This window comes from Anguilla anguilla, chromosome 2, assembly GCF_013347855.1.
Source record: "Anguilla anguilla isolate fAngAng1 chromosome 2, fAngAng1.pri, whole genome shotgun sequence".
NCBI classification, from domain to species: Eukaryota; Metazoa; Chordata; class Actinopteri; order Anguilliformes; family Anguillidae; genus Anguilla; species Anguilla anguilla.
In genome coordinates this window covers 7,644,001-7,660,728 of record NC_049202.1, presented here as the reverse complement: position 1 = coordinate 7,660,728, position 16,728 = coordinate 7,644,001, and the positions used below count along the sequence as shown (strand labels likewise).

Genomic DNA, 16,728 nt, shown 5'->3' with positions numbered 1-16,728 from the left:
AGTAATATGTGTAAATCCCTCTGAATAATCGCGTCTGTGATGTAATGACAGGTTTCTACGTGAAAGATCGTTTGCAGCTCATTTTTTAAAAAATCCCTTTCAGACACCTCAATCAGAATCAGCTCTTTATCAAAATAAAGCTCTTAGCCTTGGTGGCACTCACCAATGCACGGCTAGCCAAGGCTTACACGCCTCTGTGTGGCTGCCAAAAGCGATGTTAAGAGCAATGATCCCGCCCACTTTTTTGGCACGTAGCCTGCGGTCTGTGTTCTCGAACGAATCAGAGGCAAGCGAAAGGCAATTCGAATGTTAACCGCCGGACGCTCGCTCTGTGAGGGAGACTCAACGTCTGTGAGGGGAGTGGTTAAGTATCGAGAGGAGACGTGTGTCCAATACATCACACCTCCACAAACCGGCCCCCTCTGGAGAATCTGACCGATGTCAGCACTGCTCCAGTCGCCCCCCCCCCCCCCCCCCCCCGACGGAACGGCGAAGAGAACGCCTTGAGACCCGTCCGCCCGCACGCGTGCAGTACCGCGTTTCACGGTTCTGAGGTAACCGTGACGGCGGCACATGCTGGAGTGGGTTACCACGGTGACAGAGTTGGGGGTGGGGAGACAGAGAATAATGGCTTGCAGTGTTTTTTCATCTCCTTCCAAGCTTTTCTCAACGTGCGGTTTTTGGAAAGGGGGGGGGATGGGTGGGGGTTTGGTGGATGTTACTGTTTCTCATTAGGGGAGGGGGTGTGAGGGAGTAATGACACCTAGAAAAGTTGTAGGGGGGGAGTGGCGAAAAGAGGGGGGAGACAGAGAAATCTATAAAGCAGTCCCCCTCTTTGTGATTTAAAGGCCCTATTAGATTACTAACACTCTTTTTTGGGGGGGGGGGCAGTGCTGATGCAGCACCTGGTCAGTGCATTCATTCCTGTTATGGCTGACACAAGAGAGGAGAAGGGGAATGAAACCAGTGTTTTTTTTATTTGAGGCGCAGATGTGCGGGAGCGGGGGCTGGCGCGGGTGGGGGGGGGGGCGGGTGGGATGGCGGGGGGGGGGGGGGGGTTTGGCGGTTCCCGTCGCCTGCAGCGGGTTTCTCGCGGCGGCGTTGCAGGTAGCTCTCCTGAGGTGTTAATTGGGAAGCCGGTCCCCGCGCGCCGCTGGGCGTCCGACACCTCGCCCCCCCGGGCCCGAGCGTCGCTGCGACACGTCGAGAACGCGCCGGAATGATCTCATCTCCTCGCCGCCTTCCCCACTGCTCCCCCCCTCCCTCCCATGGGCCCGTGTGACCTTGACCGTCGTTATTTCATCTCCAACCGTTATCCAAGCTTTTGGGCAGAGTCTGCCCCTCCCCCCCAAACCCCACCTCTACCTCCGACCTGGTCGCCCATCCACCCGTGTAATCGCATATTTCACGGGATCCCTGTTTTATTTAGGGTCTGTCCCACCCCCACATCCGCCCCAACCACCCCCCCCCCCATGCAACCAAACGCCAACACCAACTCACTCACTCATAGTGGCCTCGATGATCTCTGCTCTATATCCGAAACAATCCACATTTTTAGGCGGTGTCATGTTCCCCCAACACCCCCACACCCCTCACCCCACGCTCCCCCCCCCTCCCCCAACAAGCAGGAGAGACCTGTGTCCGGTTTCCCTCCTAAAACGCAGAACATATCTGCATCTCAGCCATTCGTTTATGGGGTGGGGGGGGCGGGGCGTAGGGGGGCTCTATTGCTTGTCTGTTTCGCTAAGAATAGAGCCTTGGCTCCATCTGCTCTGTCTGAGGGAGAAGATATTTCCTTCTTTTATTTTTAACATGAAGGGAAGAGGAAAGGAGGAGAAGTGTGTTTTTCAGTTCTGGATCACACCTGCTTCTGCAACTCGCCTTCTGTCGTGGTTTTTGATTAGCTGATAAATTTCACACCTACTAAAGTGTCTTTTTTTCACGCCGGATACCTTCTCAGAAGATAACTCTGAAGAATTGTGTTTTCTTCCGTTCGGTGAAAGACAGGAAAAGAGCCCCTTTTTAAATGTTTTATATGTAAATGTTGCGGTTCTCTGATGAGATAAGACTAGATGAATGGGAATTGTATCATTTAAAGTAATCTTTTTATCAAGCACATAAGTCGATTGAAGTTAGTTGTACAAATCATTTTATCGCAAATGCTTGAACTTCCTGAATAGTCAAGACCACTCATTTTTAATGAGTTTTTCATTTATGTCACATTTGTCAGAATAGCAGTTGATTCACATCTTTATTACATATCCTTTAAGTGTATTATATTAATCCTGATGGCAGTAAGCACGTATTATTTTTAATTGGGCCGTTGCTTTGCCTCATCCATCATAGCATCTGCCTTGGAAGTGTACACTACGACAGCCATTTTGTGCCTCAGACACAACACTTCATTATCGGAGAAGCCAGGTTTTGATTGGCCGACTAAAATAGGAGAGTAATTAGATGACCAATAGAGATTTGGCTGTGCCACCGAGGTTAACTCATTTTTCAGTAATTGTCAAGGAATCTTTAATGACCACAAAGTGTCAGGACCTGGGGTTAAAGGTCCCGTCCAAAAATAGAACGTCCCAGTGGGGATGGTTGGAGCTTCAGAGAGAAGAGTGCCCCCTACTGGTACAAGAACACCAAGGCCATCAAAACCTTTTTCTGACATTACGTGTCATTTATGCACTGACCAAATACAGACCCTTGATTAGCTTAATGTGTTCGGCAGTTTTGCTGTTTTGCGGCAGTATAGTTGTGGTAAACAAACTGTAACTTCGAGATGGTTAAAAAAATTGTGTGCGCTACCGTGTTTGAGCAAGATGCTTTAACCGGTCGACTTCAATTAAAATGTCCAGCTATATAAATTGATTGCGTGTGTAAGTCACTCTGGGTGATTCTGCCAGCAAAGCAAATAAATAGGAAAATATGAAAAAGGAGAGAGAACATGATGAAAAAGGAGAGTAAATATGACACTATAGCTGACGGCACAGTTTATACCCACAATGCACTGTGGAATTATCTGCAGCGAATGTCCTGCTCTGTTGTAATGGGAAGAGGAAGAGAGCGAGCACGGTTGTGTAAGTCAACTGACAGTAAATTGTCACGGTAACGGGCGAGTAGCTGAGCGCGGGGAGCTGCAGACCAGTAAATCGTCACGGTAACGGGCGAGCTGTGGACCGTGGCGGTCGGTACGTGTTATCGCTAAGCGCTAAGCTCCATTTTGTGCTGTCTGGTTTTTTTTTTTTTTTGTCGCAGGGTGTTGCAGGACCTGGACAGCCCACAGATGGCGCCGTGCGGCAAAGGGGACCCCAGCCAGCACTACCGGAGCTCGCCCAGCAACCAATCATCTTCCAGCGACCCGGGGCCTTGCGGCAGCAGCGCCTGGGCCCAGCAGGCTGCGTACGACAGGTACGCCCCGGGCAGATCTGGGATCAGTTTCCCCTGTCCGTGTCATACCTGGGGGCGTGAACCTCAGTCTTCACCGTGATAGGATACGATTTTGATTCTGAAACCGATCATAGAACGGCATCGTCAAATGTCTCGTAGTCCGGAGTGCTTTATGACTCTGCTTCTTCAAAGCTGTGACCGGCCAGCCAGTCATACGATACGACTGGCCCACGAATTGCGAGCACTAAATGCCCCCCAGTTCCTGTTTGGCTCGTCTTACGGTGTCCATGGCAGCAGCCCAGACAGTGTTGTCTGGTTGGGGGGGCTGGGGGGATGGTCAGCCCCACTGTGGCAGCTGGCTGGCTGGCCCACGGTTCGAGTTACAGTCTGTTTTTTTGTGACAGTTGGGAGTCTCGCTCTCTGTGTGTGTCTGACTCACTCAAGGCTAACCACAGATTTCAGAGAAAAATGTCAGCCCCCTCCTTCCTCCCCCCCGCTCCACTTCAGCCAACTGTAGAGACCCTGGCCTGTCAACAAGATAAAAACAAAAAGCAGATAACAGCTATATAAAATATATCCCTTCCGCCAGAAAGACAATAGACTTCCTAGCCTGTTTTTATAGGAGGATGTTACCAAGGTTACCAGGTTCAGAGATGGAAATAATCGGCGTCTTCCAGGTGTGCGGTCGAAGGCATTGAGTAGCGATTGAATCGGGAAGGTTTTATAACCGCGGAAAAAAGCGAGAAGGCCCCCCCCCCACCACCCACCCCCCCCCTAAATTCTTACGGGGTGACCTCGCCCAACGTCATTACGAGGTGTTACATCGGGACGCCGGCGGCGCGCGCGGTAAATTGAACACGTCTCCTCGTGTGCGTGACGCCGCCGTTTCCTCCGTCCTCCGCCAACGTCGCGATCTCTTTGTTTTAACGTTAGCCGTCCCTCGGCGGCGGCGGCTCTGTGACGGCTCCTTTGCTGAGAGCGCCACGTAGCGGTTGGCTTTGTTTGATTGGCTAATGCGTTAGCCTGGTCGCGACAAGCCCGTCAGACGGCTAACGGCTAAGTTCTCCTGCTCCGCCACAGGAAGTTGGCTTGCGAGCTCTTAGCCCCCGCGTCCCCGTCAGCCTTCAGAGATGTTTACACGAGCGCGTTTTAATTGAACGCTGGTTCGCCGTGATGTCGTCGTCAAGCGGCACTTCAATTAACCCCTTTTGACATACCCTTTTGAGCCTCTCGAGGTACAATCGTCATGCTAATGCTAATCTAACAACCTGAACGCGTTCCTGCTTTGTTGATACGTAGCCTCTGTGGTCCAGACCAGGCGGATTACCCGCTGTTGTTGTGTCATTTGTATTGATGTGTGGTGCGTGAGGTGCACAGTATTATCCCCTCACTGTAGTTCACAATGGCAACGTCACAAAGTTATTCCATGGTTGGTGGTAACATTAGTGTTAGCGTCACACACCAGGCTGCACGTTTTGGATGGCTTTGGGCCCGGGTCCATTTCAGTTTGGTCAATTAAAGTTAAAAGTAAAAATCCTTACAAAACATTATTATGGGGGCATTTTTCGGTCAATGAAAAAAAATTATGTTCGTTTTCCTGAACTGAGTGAGTGGAAATGGAATTGACCCCATTCTCTGATGTCTGGAGATTTTTTTTCGATTTATGACTGTTAGAACCAGTAAGTCCGGTTCTAACCAGTTCTGACCGGTCTGCCCCGCCCACAGCTGCCAATCACCCGTGCTCCACGACCGGTCGGGCGACAGCCTGGGGGCCCATGTGGACGGGGAGGGGCTGAGAGAGAGGGAGCCCACGCTGGAGAGGACCAGATCAGCCGGTAAGCCCCTCCCACAAACCAGCAGTCGCCACGGAACCACAAACCTGACACTTCTGTGACCATGTGACCACGTTTAGCTGAGAAGGAAAGCCGAATATCACCATAGCTCTTTCATTAGCCTGCGTGGTCAATCAAATCACCTGTGGCAGTAATAGGGCGGTAGTGTAGTATAGTGGTTAGGCAGCTGGGCACCTGCGGGTTCGATTCCCAGGAAGGGCACTGCCATTTTACCCTTGAGGACGTTTCTGTAAATACCCTGCTGCAGGGCCGCCACCAGGGATTTTGGGCCTCATATAGATCTCACATTGGGCACCACCACCCCAGGAAATCTTATAGTATTTTCTAATATTTTTCGAGGGCCCCTGCCAGTCAGAACCCTTGGCATCATCCTAAATCCCACCCCCTCCATGCATACGCATTTGTAAAAACGACAAGAACAAAGTAAAAATTGCGACTGTATCCGCTAAACGCCGGAATGTAAAAGCTACTTCCTGTTTCCTGTTTCCAGAGGCCAAGTGGCACATCCCCTCTACCAAAATCCTCAATGCCCTGAAGGAGAGAGGCCTGCAGAAGGAGGGGGGGAAGGACTCCCCTAACAAGCTGCCCCGGGTGAGTCCCATGGGCACAGGTTCAAGAGCACCAGCTCTCAGTTACTGTATCACTGATTCAAACCACACATGCACATGCTTTATTACCCTTTATTACTAAGTAATAGCACATCGTGATGCGTTACTACTAAATAATAGCATACATTCAGGTCCCTTATTATTGAAACACAGATGCTCTATTAATGAGTAATAAGATGCACACAGGTGTTTTATTACTGGGTAATATGCGGAATTTATTTGTGTTCACAATAAACCAGGTGAGGTGATTGCTTGTGTAATCAGCTGCTTTAATTATTTAAGTTTTGACTAATGACAAAAATGGCAGGAGTAATCAAGGAGATTAACAAGCCTAGATGGGCTGAATGGCTTTTTCTGTCCTCAACACAAACATGCCCGCATGCACTTCTAAAGAAAATGTAGTCTTAGAAGCCTGCATGCTCTTCAGTTCTAAAGTGTAGCCTCTGAAGCCTATGGTGCTTGAAGTCTATGGTACATTCTGTTGTATGAGTACCAGCTTCCCGCGAACGCATTCGGATAAGGGAAATGCGCAATGCTGATGTCACGTCACATCTAGTCAATGCGCACATCTATGTCCTCCGGCTGGACTCCGTGGGAGGTTGGGAGAAATGGGGCAGTTTCGCCCTCTCTCTCTGCTTCTTTTTTTCTCTCTCTCTCTCTCTCTCTCTCTCTCTCTCGCTCTCGCTCTCGCTCTCGCTCTCGCTCTCTCGCTCTCTCTCTCGCTCTCTCTCTCTCTCTCTCTCTCTCTCTCGCTCTCTCTCTTGCTCTCTCTCTCTTTCTCGCTCTCCCTCTCTCTCTCTCTCTCGCTCTCTCGCTCTCGCTCTCACTCTCTCTCTCTCTCTCTCTCTCTGCGAATGGGCTCATGTTTACACCTCACACTGATGTATCAGTTAAGAAAAGGTCAGCCACCCTTATTGATGCTGTTTTTTTCTTTCTTCAGCAGGTGTCTCATGTGAGCTCTCTATCTCCCTCTTTTTCACTCTCTTAATTAAATTTCAATTCACTGGCACTTAATTGGCAGGACAGCCAAGGTAATATTGACAAAGCATGTACACGACATGTAGCTGATATTTAAACAACAAGCAAACGGATGACCACACTGGTAAACACATAGGCATACAGTACCAAACATGATAAAAACAACACCGCTATTAATCTTTCTGTCTCTCTATTGCATTTTAATTCTCTCTCATTCTGTCTCTCTCTCTCTCTCTCTCTCTCTCTCTCTCTTGCTCTCTCTCACTCTCTCCCAAATGAATGTTTTCTTTTGCATGTTACAGTGTTATATTACCGTTTTTCCATGCCGTGCTATTGCATTTTGTCCCAGGGCAAAGCGATACTTAATGCATACAAGAAAGCGAATTACTGTGACATGTTCATTTACATTGCATTACGTTTATTTAGCGGACGCTTTTATCCAAAGCGACGTACAAAAGTGCACATCATGGTCATTGGACAACTACAAAACACATGTTGGATAAGGCACATTTGTTATGGCCGTCCAAGCTAAGCGGCGCAAGAGCTAACAATCGCACCGCTGCATCTCCAGCTTGTTTGAATCCTGCATGTGAATGCATGTGGTACTGCTTGGCTATGGTCCGCGGTGGGACCGAAGCGCGGTTAATTCTTTGTTCCTGTACGGCTGTGCGGGAGAAGAAGAAGACGACGCCAGCTCTAAATATAGACCCCCTTAATTACCGCTCCGAGTGGGGCCTGGCTTTGTGTGCTGGTTAGCCAGGCCTCTCTCGCTGTACTCCCGTCTCCAGGGAGACCTGCTCTCTTCTCCTCTTCTCTCGGATATGTAGCCCGGCCTCTCTCTCGTGCGTTAATGGACGACTCCCCTCGATGCGTCTCCCTGGCCACTTAGCTGATTGAGGGCCGTTAAACCACAGCCTTCGAAAAGGACCTCCTCCCTGAGACTAGATAATTAAAGCTGTGGCTCGGTATTGTCCTATAGTACGTTATTACTGTGTAATTGATGTGCTATTATCATGTTATTAATGTGGCATTGTATAACAAAGACAGAAGCTGCTCCACTCACTGTTTAAGCGACTCTAGCAGCTACTACTGGTACAGCTTATTACTGGGAAGAAATTTGTTATTTTCATGTTATTGAAAAGCTGCACCGCAATTTATTTGACTAGTTGCACAATGTTGAGCAACACCTTGTTAATCTGTTATTATGTTATTAATGAGCTGTACCACAGTTTATTTGACTCTAGATAGACAATTTCAGGCAGCACATTGTTAATGTGTTATTACTGGGTAAGTAATGTGTTATTATCGTGTTATTACTGTGTAATTACAGACTGGAGATAAGAGCTGCCCCAGCCACTGTTCCAGCCACTCCAGCAGTAACACCCTGTCCAGCAACGCCTCCAGCAACAGCGACGACAAGCACTTCGGCTCGGGCGACCTGATGGACCCGGAGCTTCTCGGGCTCACCTACATCAAGGGGGCGTCGACGGACAGCGGCATCGACACGGCCCCCTGCATGCCCCCGCCCCCCCTGACGGGCGTGGCCGGCGCCCGGGTGGTGCTGCAGGGCCAGGGGGGGCAGGTGCTGGGCTGGGTGGGGGAGCACCCGGACGACGGGGTCCCGGAGGAAGAGCAGGCCAAGCTCTACCTGACCCAGGGGTACATCTCCATGGCCGAGGACAGCATGGGGGACCTGAGTGAGATCTCCTCCCACTCCAGGTAGGGCTCACCTATAACTTAGAGTTCCTTTATCCAGGTACAGCTCACCTGTAACTTAGGTTTCCTTTATCCAGGTAGGGCTCACCTGTAACTTAGGTTTCCTTTATCCAGGTACAGCTCACCTGTAACTTAGGGTTCCTTTATCCAGGTAGGGCTCACCTGTAACTTAGGTTTCCTTTATCCAGGTAGGGCTCACCTGTAGCTTAGGGTTTCTTTATCCAGGTAGGGCTCACCTGTAGCTTAGTGTTTCTTCATCCAGGTAAGGCTCACCTGTAATTTAGGTTTCCTTTATCCAGGTAAGGCTCACCTGTAATTTAGGGTTCCTTTATCCAGGTAGGCCTCACCTGTAGCTTAGGGTTTCTTTACCTGTACCTCAGAGCACACAGAATGGAGAGAGTCCTGGGTTTTTGGTAGTAATATGTGTTGCTGATAATGGGATCTAAAGGGAGTATTTTTCAAATATTACGGGTATCTGAAGAGTTAAAGTATTTCCGTGCGCGCGTTTGGCTTGCACCTGGACGGCGGGCGGCTGCCCGTGGCGGTACGGCGCTGTCTGGCCGAGGCGGCGGGGGGGCGGGGCTTGTCCGCCGCGGAGCTGGGCTTTAGCCAGATAAGAGCGGCGAGTCACGACTCCTGCTAGCCTCCCTCATGCGTCATCCGTCAGCGGCCTGTTTATTCAAGCCTTTGAGAAAACAATCCTGTGAGTCATGACGTGGATGAATATGTTGTTTTGGTACGGATGGTCAGCAGTGTAGTGTGATGGAACTTGGCTTGTGAAACGTTGGGGGATTGACTCCTAGCTGGGGTGCTGCCATTGTACCCTTGAGCGAGGTGCTTAACTCAGACTCCTTCAGTAAATATTCAGCTGTTTAAATGGCTTGTGTGTTAAAAAAAATAACAATAATAAAAGAATGTTTATGTTGCAAGTCCCTCTGGATAAATGGCAAAATGTGATGTAACATATGGAAAGTCAGAATGTATTAGATAAAATATAATATGCATAATGTGCACTTTCTTTTTTTTAGTATGAAAATTGTTTATTAGAAAATGTATGTTTTATTAGTGTAGTCTTAACCAATTGCTTCCTCTGTGTTTTTGTGTCCTTCAAAAAATTGGTTGCATTTCTTTCTGAATAACAATTGGCTGAGCAGCCTGTCATTCTTTACGCCCTGATCTGTCATTGGCCACTCGCAGTCACATGATCCTCTGTTTCTTCCCATGTCCCAGCGGGTCCCACCACTCGGGCAGTCCCTCCGCCCGCAGCTCCAAGCTGAGCGCCTCGCTGGACTCCTCCAAAGTGTACATCGTAACCCAGGCCGGAGCCACGCCCAGCGCCAGCCCGGACTCGCGCACCTGCGGCCGTCAGGTGACCGGGAACAAGTACCTGATTGGCTGGAAGAAGTCCGAGGACAGCCCCCCTCCGGACGAGTCTGGCAGACTGTCGGAGTGCCGGTGAGTGAGTGAGTGAGTGAGAGAGTGATTGAGAGAGGAGTGTCAGTGAGAGAAAGTGAGAGTGACAATGATTGGGAGAGAGAGAAAGAACAAGAGAGAGAAATAGAGGGAGGGAGGGAGGGAGGGAGGGAGGGAGAGTGTGATTGACAGCGGGAGAGAGTGAGATAATGAGTGAGTGAAAGAGCATTAGAGAGAGGAGGAGAGTGATTGACAGAGGGAGCGAATGAGAGCGAATTAACGTGTGTGTGAAAAATCACGAGAGAGATGGAGTGTGACAGAGGGAGAGAGAGAGAGAGAGTGAGTTAATGTGTGAGTTAATAGAGAGAAAGAGAGAGAGAGAGAGAGAGAGAGCTACAAAGGACTGCAGCCAGGAGAGAGGCCTAGCGCTTGCTTTTCTCAGCGAAGGTGTTTTAGTCGCATCGTTCACTCGTTGTTAGTTATTCATGTGGGCATCTGCGTATTTAGGTCCAGACTCTCTCCGCCTCTGGCGGTGTGGCAGAGTGCCCCTCTGCTGAGATCGCGGCCCCTGCTTTACTCATATTTATTATTCAGCGCTTTCGTTTTAAAAGACGCGCAGCGCGCGCGAATTCCCGCTGACTCCTCGTACCGTCTGTGCTTCTTTCAGCTGGTACCGTGAACGATTTTTGTTTAATATATACGGCGCATTTGAGCTGGTTATTTTTAAATGAACAAAGAGCGCTGGGAAAATATGTTGTTGTGTAAACACTCAGTGTGCTGAATGTTCACACTGCCCAGTAGGCCAGCGTTCATTAAATAGGCCTTTAACTGGGAAACGGGCCTTTGTACCGCAGGCACCGTGTTCTCTGAGCCTGAATCGAGGCAAAGACACTTACAGTAAATCTATAAAGATGTATAAACGCACGCTTCATAGCTACCTGAGCCGTTCCTGAAAAACCCCGATCAGAGGAGCTGTGCTTCACCGCCCTGGCTCGACGAAACGCGGTACCGACACCCCCCCTCCTCCCCACCCCCCCACCCCCCCACCCCCCCGACGCGGCGGCGCCTGTCAGCCGGCAGGGTGGCCGGAAGGCCTGATGGAAACGGACAGCAGCGTCGGCGAATCAGCTCCATAGACCGGCCGGCCCAAGGCGCCCGCCACACGTCGCTTCTGCTTATCGAGTGGCGGCCGGAGGAGCCGTCCCCCGCGGACGGAAGCGGTCTCGCGCGCGGCCGCGTTTCCGCTCCGATGCTCGGCGAGAAAAAAAATGTAAAGTTTCTTTGGGAAGCGGCCGGGAAAAGTGTAGCAGTGGCCTGGAAATCACGCAGCAATAAACTTTTCAGCTCCGTACTGTCACCGCTAAGTTCTGGTAAAGATTCTTTAAGCTCACTAGATATGCAGCTCCGTACTGTTACCACTGGAAGTTCTGGTACAGATTCTTTAAGCTCACTAGATATGCAGCTCCATACTGTTACCACTGGAAGTTCTGGTACAGATTCTTTGAGCTCACTAGATATGCAGCTCCATACTGTTACCACTGAAAGTTCTGGTAAAGATTCTTTAAGCTCACTAGATATGCAGCTCCATACTTTTACCGCTGGAAGTTCTGGTACAGATTCTTTAAGCTCACTAGATATGCAGCTCCGTACTGTTACCACTGGAAGTTCTGGTACAGATTCTTTAAGCTCACTAGATATGCAGCTCCATACTGTTACCACTGGAAGTTCTGGTACAGATTCTTTAAGCTCACTAGATATGCAGCTCCATACTGTTACCACTGAAAGTTCTGGTAAAGATTCTTTAAGCTCACTAGATATGCAGCTCCATACTTTTACCGCTGGAAGTTCTGGTACAGATTCTTTAAGCTTTTCCCTTTCTACCTTTGAAACCGGAAGATCTTCTAAAGACGAGATTGGGTGTTCAATCGAGGCGTCGTAATGCTGAGCTGAAACAAAATCCCGCACCCACACCAGCCCTTTTCGGATAAGATTGGACACCCCTGTTCTAAACATTCGCTATGGGGCGTCACCGAGTTCAGTACTGTGGAAATGGGCATTCTGGGGCGTAGCTGTAGCACAGCATCGAAAACTGATTTTACCCGCTGCGACCTCCTTCAGTTAAGCAGCAGAGAGGATGGCAGGCAGAATCAATAGAGCTTAAAGTGCGAGAAGCAAAGGACGGGAGGAATCAGAGCATTTGGCACTGAGTATCTGTCGAGTTTAAAGTTTCTGTGTTTTCAGTCAGGGCTTTGGCTGCCAGAGAGTTAGATAAACTTAGGATCCTAACCCGCCCCCCCCCCCCCCCCCTCCCCTCATGGGAAAGCTTCGCCCCTCTCCTTCTTTCATCAAGGTTGACGACAAGAAACTTGGCACAGGCGTGCGCGTCAGGAACGACTGTGTCATTGGAACGCTGGCTCGGGCCGCAATGAGAGAGATTATGTTGGGGGAGAGCTGTCCCCGTTCCAAAACCTTGTAATCACATTTGCAGGGTAAAAATTGGAAGCTTTAGAGGAGTAAGATTGATGGCCTCGCACCGAGGTAATTTTTTCGCGTGTTATGAAAGCCGCCCCAGTAATGCGGTTAGCACGCGCAATGCAATGTTTGTTTATTTTTCTGCCAGTGCGTTCCCCCCCATACCCCCCCCCCACCGCCCCACCCCCTTCGCCTAACCCGTTCTCTCTCTGGAATAACGCCGCTTGATTCTGTTCCAGGTGGTTCTGTTTTTTTTTCCGAAACGAAGGTCCTTCCTTGTACATACCGGTTCGAATCTATCGCGTTTCACTGCTGGCTGTGAACCGTACCATGTAAATCCAGGGTGTGCCTTAAGGGTGAAACGGCATTGATTGTGTAAAGGCGCCAGTAACCAGACTGTGTTGTTTTTTTGTTTGTTTTTTTTCTTCTTCTTCTTTGGTTTCACCTCTCAGTGGAGCGGAAGGGTTGTTATCGTTTCTCCTAAAGACGCTGGCTCAGCGATCCAGGTACAAGGCTTCTGCCGTTTGCATTTTTTTCTGGCCCTCCTCCCCCTCTCCCCCTCCACCCCCCTCCCTCCCTCCCACTGCCACCACGCCGCCCGCCCACCCCCCCCCGACCCCTCACCGCCCCCACACGGCCGTTTTTTAAGTGCTCGCCCCCCCCCCCTTTTGGGTGCGCTCGGCCGGGACTTAAGAGCATTCCTTCACGCATCACTGCCTCCGTAGCTGCGGCATTCTTGTGCATATCTGTCCGGCTTGCACCCCTCCTCGTCCCATAATCCTCCCTGTGCACCCTCTGGCACCTCCCCTCCCTCCCCGCCCCCCCCCCCTTCCAGGGGGTCACCGCTTGCAGACAGACTGACACCCCCTTGCGGGCAGGGAGTCAATGAGTCATGCCTAACCCCTGTCCACCCCCCCCTCCCAAAAAAATTACGTCCCTCACACTCCTACCCCAGAGGGATAAGAGTAAATTCCTGCTTGCTGCGTAACACTTCACTTACGGCCTCCTGCATCCACACAGAGGTGGTGATGTTAGCGAGGCTTATCCTCAAACCACGGCTCAATACTATATACCAGGGGTCCTCAATCTTATCCAGAAAGGGCCGGTGTGGGTGCAGGCTTTCATTCCAACCAAGCAGTTACACACCTGATTCCACTAATCAAGGTCCTTAGCGAAGACTCTAGTGGTTGATTAGTAGGATCAGGTGTGTCACTGCTTGGCTGGAATGAAAGCCTGCACCCACACTGGCCCTTTCTGGATAAGATTGAGGACCCCTGCTATATACCATATCTATGTATGTACAGATGTGTGTGTGTGTAAATTTATTTTCATGACCCACAGTTTAAGGAACATTGCGTTAAATGAATAATGTTGTGCCAAAGCACAGTACTGCAACCTTTCGTTAAAAAAAAAAAAAAAATTTTATGAGGTGTTTTTATTGTTGCCTTTAATTGCTAATTGTTGGTGGTACCAGTCACTCCAGTGCGGATGTTCTAGAATCCTGCTGTAGTGTCCCCCCCCCCCGAAAGTCTCAGGGTTCTCCTCCATATGGGTCTGTTTGTCGGAGCGCCCCAAGAAGTGTCGGCTGGGTTTTTTTTTTGGGGGGGGGGGGAGATTCATTTCGCCAGACAGACGACAGATGCGAGAGGCGAATCCCGACAGCCTCTCTCTGGCCCCGCCTCTTTCCCTCTCTCCGTCTGACGCCCTGCCAGCGCGGCTTAGCTGGAGCGCGCTCAGACGACGCCCGGCTGCTCGCTGTAAACAAGTCGCTCGCTTTGGCAGCCTTCGCCCTCGCCCCGTCTGCCCTCCGTCTGATTCGCTCGCCGCTCACACTACCCACGAGGCACTGCGGTTTTTGGCATCGCGTGCCCGCTGGTGCGAGCGAAAGGCACGGGGGGCTCTGCCCCAGAACACCGTGCCCATGTGGAAAAAATAGTGTGCTGAAGTACACCTGAGGTGTACCATTCTATACTTCTTTGACCTCCCGTGAAGAAGGTTCTAGGTTTGAGTCCTCTCTGCATGGAGTTCGCGTGGGTTTCCACACCCAAAGTTAAAAGTTAGGTAACCTCCTGCCATTGCCCTTGACCGAGGCACTGGCCTCAGATCTGTACTTGGGCCCTGGGCACTGACTGCACTGTGGCTGCCCTGAGTTAACTAGGATGGGTTGAATGTAGAAGACAAGTTACGCCACAGGGGTCAATAAAGTACAGCTAACTTAAACTTAATAGTTTGGCAACCATGTGCAGCTCCAGGGCAACAGCGTGGTTGCCAGGTTTGTTTAACCGTTCCGCGTCTGCATCCACATCCGGGACCCCCACGTCCCCCTGGCGACCGACGGCCTGTTCCTTCCCGTCCCAACAGGCACCTCTACAGCCTGGACGGCGCCGTTTCCGTGCCGACGGCGGGCCACGACCGGTCGAAGATCCCGCATACCCTCTCCAAGGAGGAGTTCCTCAAGATGATGCTGCCCGACAGCCCCCCCGGAGAGGAGGGGCGGAGAAAGGTGAGCCCGCCCCCTTTTGCCTTTTTGCCCCTCCCCCCTGCCTCCGCCCCCAACGACCTCCACCTCTCGCAGGACTTTGGCTACTGGTCAAGAACCAGAGTAAATTAACTCAATTTCTGGGCTACAAACTCTGCCGAACAACATACACTACATCATCACCCAGACCTCAAACTCATTATTGAGACCCAGACCTGGGTCAAACACTTCATTTGAAATAGTTTACATTTTTTTCCCTTTTGGACGTCGGTAAATTCCCTGTAGACTGCAGACAGTATTAACATGAGTATCTTCGTTTTTTTTATTCAGGACAAAATGGATATTTTATATGCTTGTGATTTATTAGTAACTTGTTTTGCTGAAGGTTCTCAGGGATGTTCGAGAGCATTTTTCAAACCGACCCTACGGAGTTGAAGTACAAACACAAATCTGACCCCAGGTCTGTTAAACACTGATAAGCTGCGGTTTACTACACCGAGATCCAGCAGAACGAGGAAACCGGAAAGTTCCTTGTTGGCTGCTGGCTGGGAGCTTGGCAGAGGTGCACGTCTCATAAGCAGGGCCGTGTGAGCTATCGCCACCCTTCATTAACGCTAGAACATGTCCTCCGGCGGTGATCAATCAATGTCCAACGGATTACTGACCCCCTTCTGCACAAATGAGGCTTGTGGAGCCGCATGAGACGCTTGCAGATAAGAACGGACCTGCCGGCGAACGCACGCCTGGAGGTCAAAGTTCAGGGAGGCATTATGCGCAAAATAACAAGATACACTTTTCTCACGGAAAATAAGTAGATATGTATGTACTTTGTGGGTATGTGTGTATATCATATTAGAAATGGCAGGCAAATGTGAAATTATAGAGGTCATATTAATACTGCTGCTTCTGTTTCCTTATCTGTTAAAATGTTTCCATAGTTACTGAACTCAAAATGATTCTACGATGATGGCAGGTCTGTGGAAGTGCTTATCCAAGATAAATGACATGGTGTAGAGAGTAAGGTAAATAAAAGGTCATAAAAGTAAATAATAAAATTGTGCAGAATGAGCTGGACCTCCTCTAGTCTGTGGGACTCCCCCTCCTCTGTGTGAACTGGAGTGGGGGGTGGGGTGGGGGGGGCAGCTGTTTGTTTAGTCTGATTTATCGCGAGGTAAGTTTGTTCGGACTGGATGTCTTGGATTAAGACGGGAGATGGCTATCACGAGCCAGTGCGTTGGATGTTTTCTTAGTCGCGGTGAGTTAAGTCATGTATTTGCTTTGTGAATTCCCCTATTTTTTTCCCCCGCTGAGGGAACTCTAACTCCGGTCCTGGAGGGGGATGCAGTGTCTGCAGGGCTTTGTGGTTTTCTTTAAGTCGGTCGCCAGGTTAGGCCTTGGAAAGAAGTTGGCCCAGTCAATAGCCAGTTGATAACTTAAATTATGCGGTTAACCCTTTGAAAAGTAGGGGTTTTTTTTTTTTGGAGTGGTTTTTTTTTTCAGGATCCTTAGTCAGTGTTCTAGAACTTTCAATTGCCAGTAGTGATTGTGACATCAGCATTAGAATGTTCAGTTAAGAACAGTGGAGGGCAGTGAGAGAGATCAGGAGCTGTAGTCATAAAGCCGAGACTGCTGATCCAGGATCAGTTTATGATGTCATGCAGTTCCATGCCAGTCAGTCCCCATTCTAAATCACCGCTCGTGCTCTGAGATACTTATGAAAAGGGTCTCTTTGCGTGTGATGCTCTTGTGCACTGGCCCCTAATGTACTGCAGTCTTTTCATAAGATTAAAGGAGGAGGATTTTGTTTGTTTCCCCATGTCAG

General features: G+C 50.0%; 1 protein-coding gene across 4 annotated transcripts in view; it reads left to right on the top strand.

The window, feature by feature from the left end:
• The window catches only part of LOC118221215 (signal-induced proliferation-associated 1-like protein 2), a 110,413-nt gene that overhangs the window by 75,683 nt on the left and 18,002 nt on the right, over nucleotides 1-16,728 (top strand). For 2 of the 4 annotated variants that reach the window (XM_035406067.1, XM_035406066.1), the window contains exons 11-17: nucleotides 3,256-3,408; nucleotides 5,113-5,222; nucleotides 5,731-5,831; nucleotides 8,157-8,545; nucleotides 9,773-9,997; nucleotides 12,880-12,933; nucleotides 14,789-14,930. In XM_035406067.1, the coding sequence (XP_035261958.1) occupies nucleotides 3,256-3,408; nucleotides 5,113-5,222; nucleotides 5,731-5,831; nucleotides 8,157-8,545; nucleotides 9,773-9,997; nucleotides 12,880-12,933; nucleotides 14,789-14,930 (1,174 nt within the window). The remainder of the gene's footprint in view (nucleotides 1-3,255; nucleotides 3,409-5,112; nucleotides 5,223-5,730; nucleotides 5,832-8,156; nucleotides 8,546-9,772; nucleotides 9,998-12,879; nucleotides 12,934-14,788; nucleotides 14,931-16,728) is intronic. The other 2 variants (XM_035406069.1, XM_035406068.1) reach the window with 1 other exon arrangement.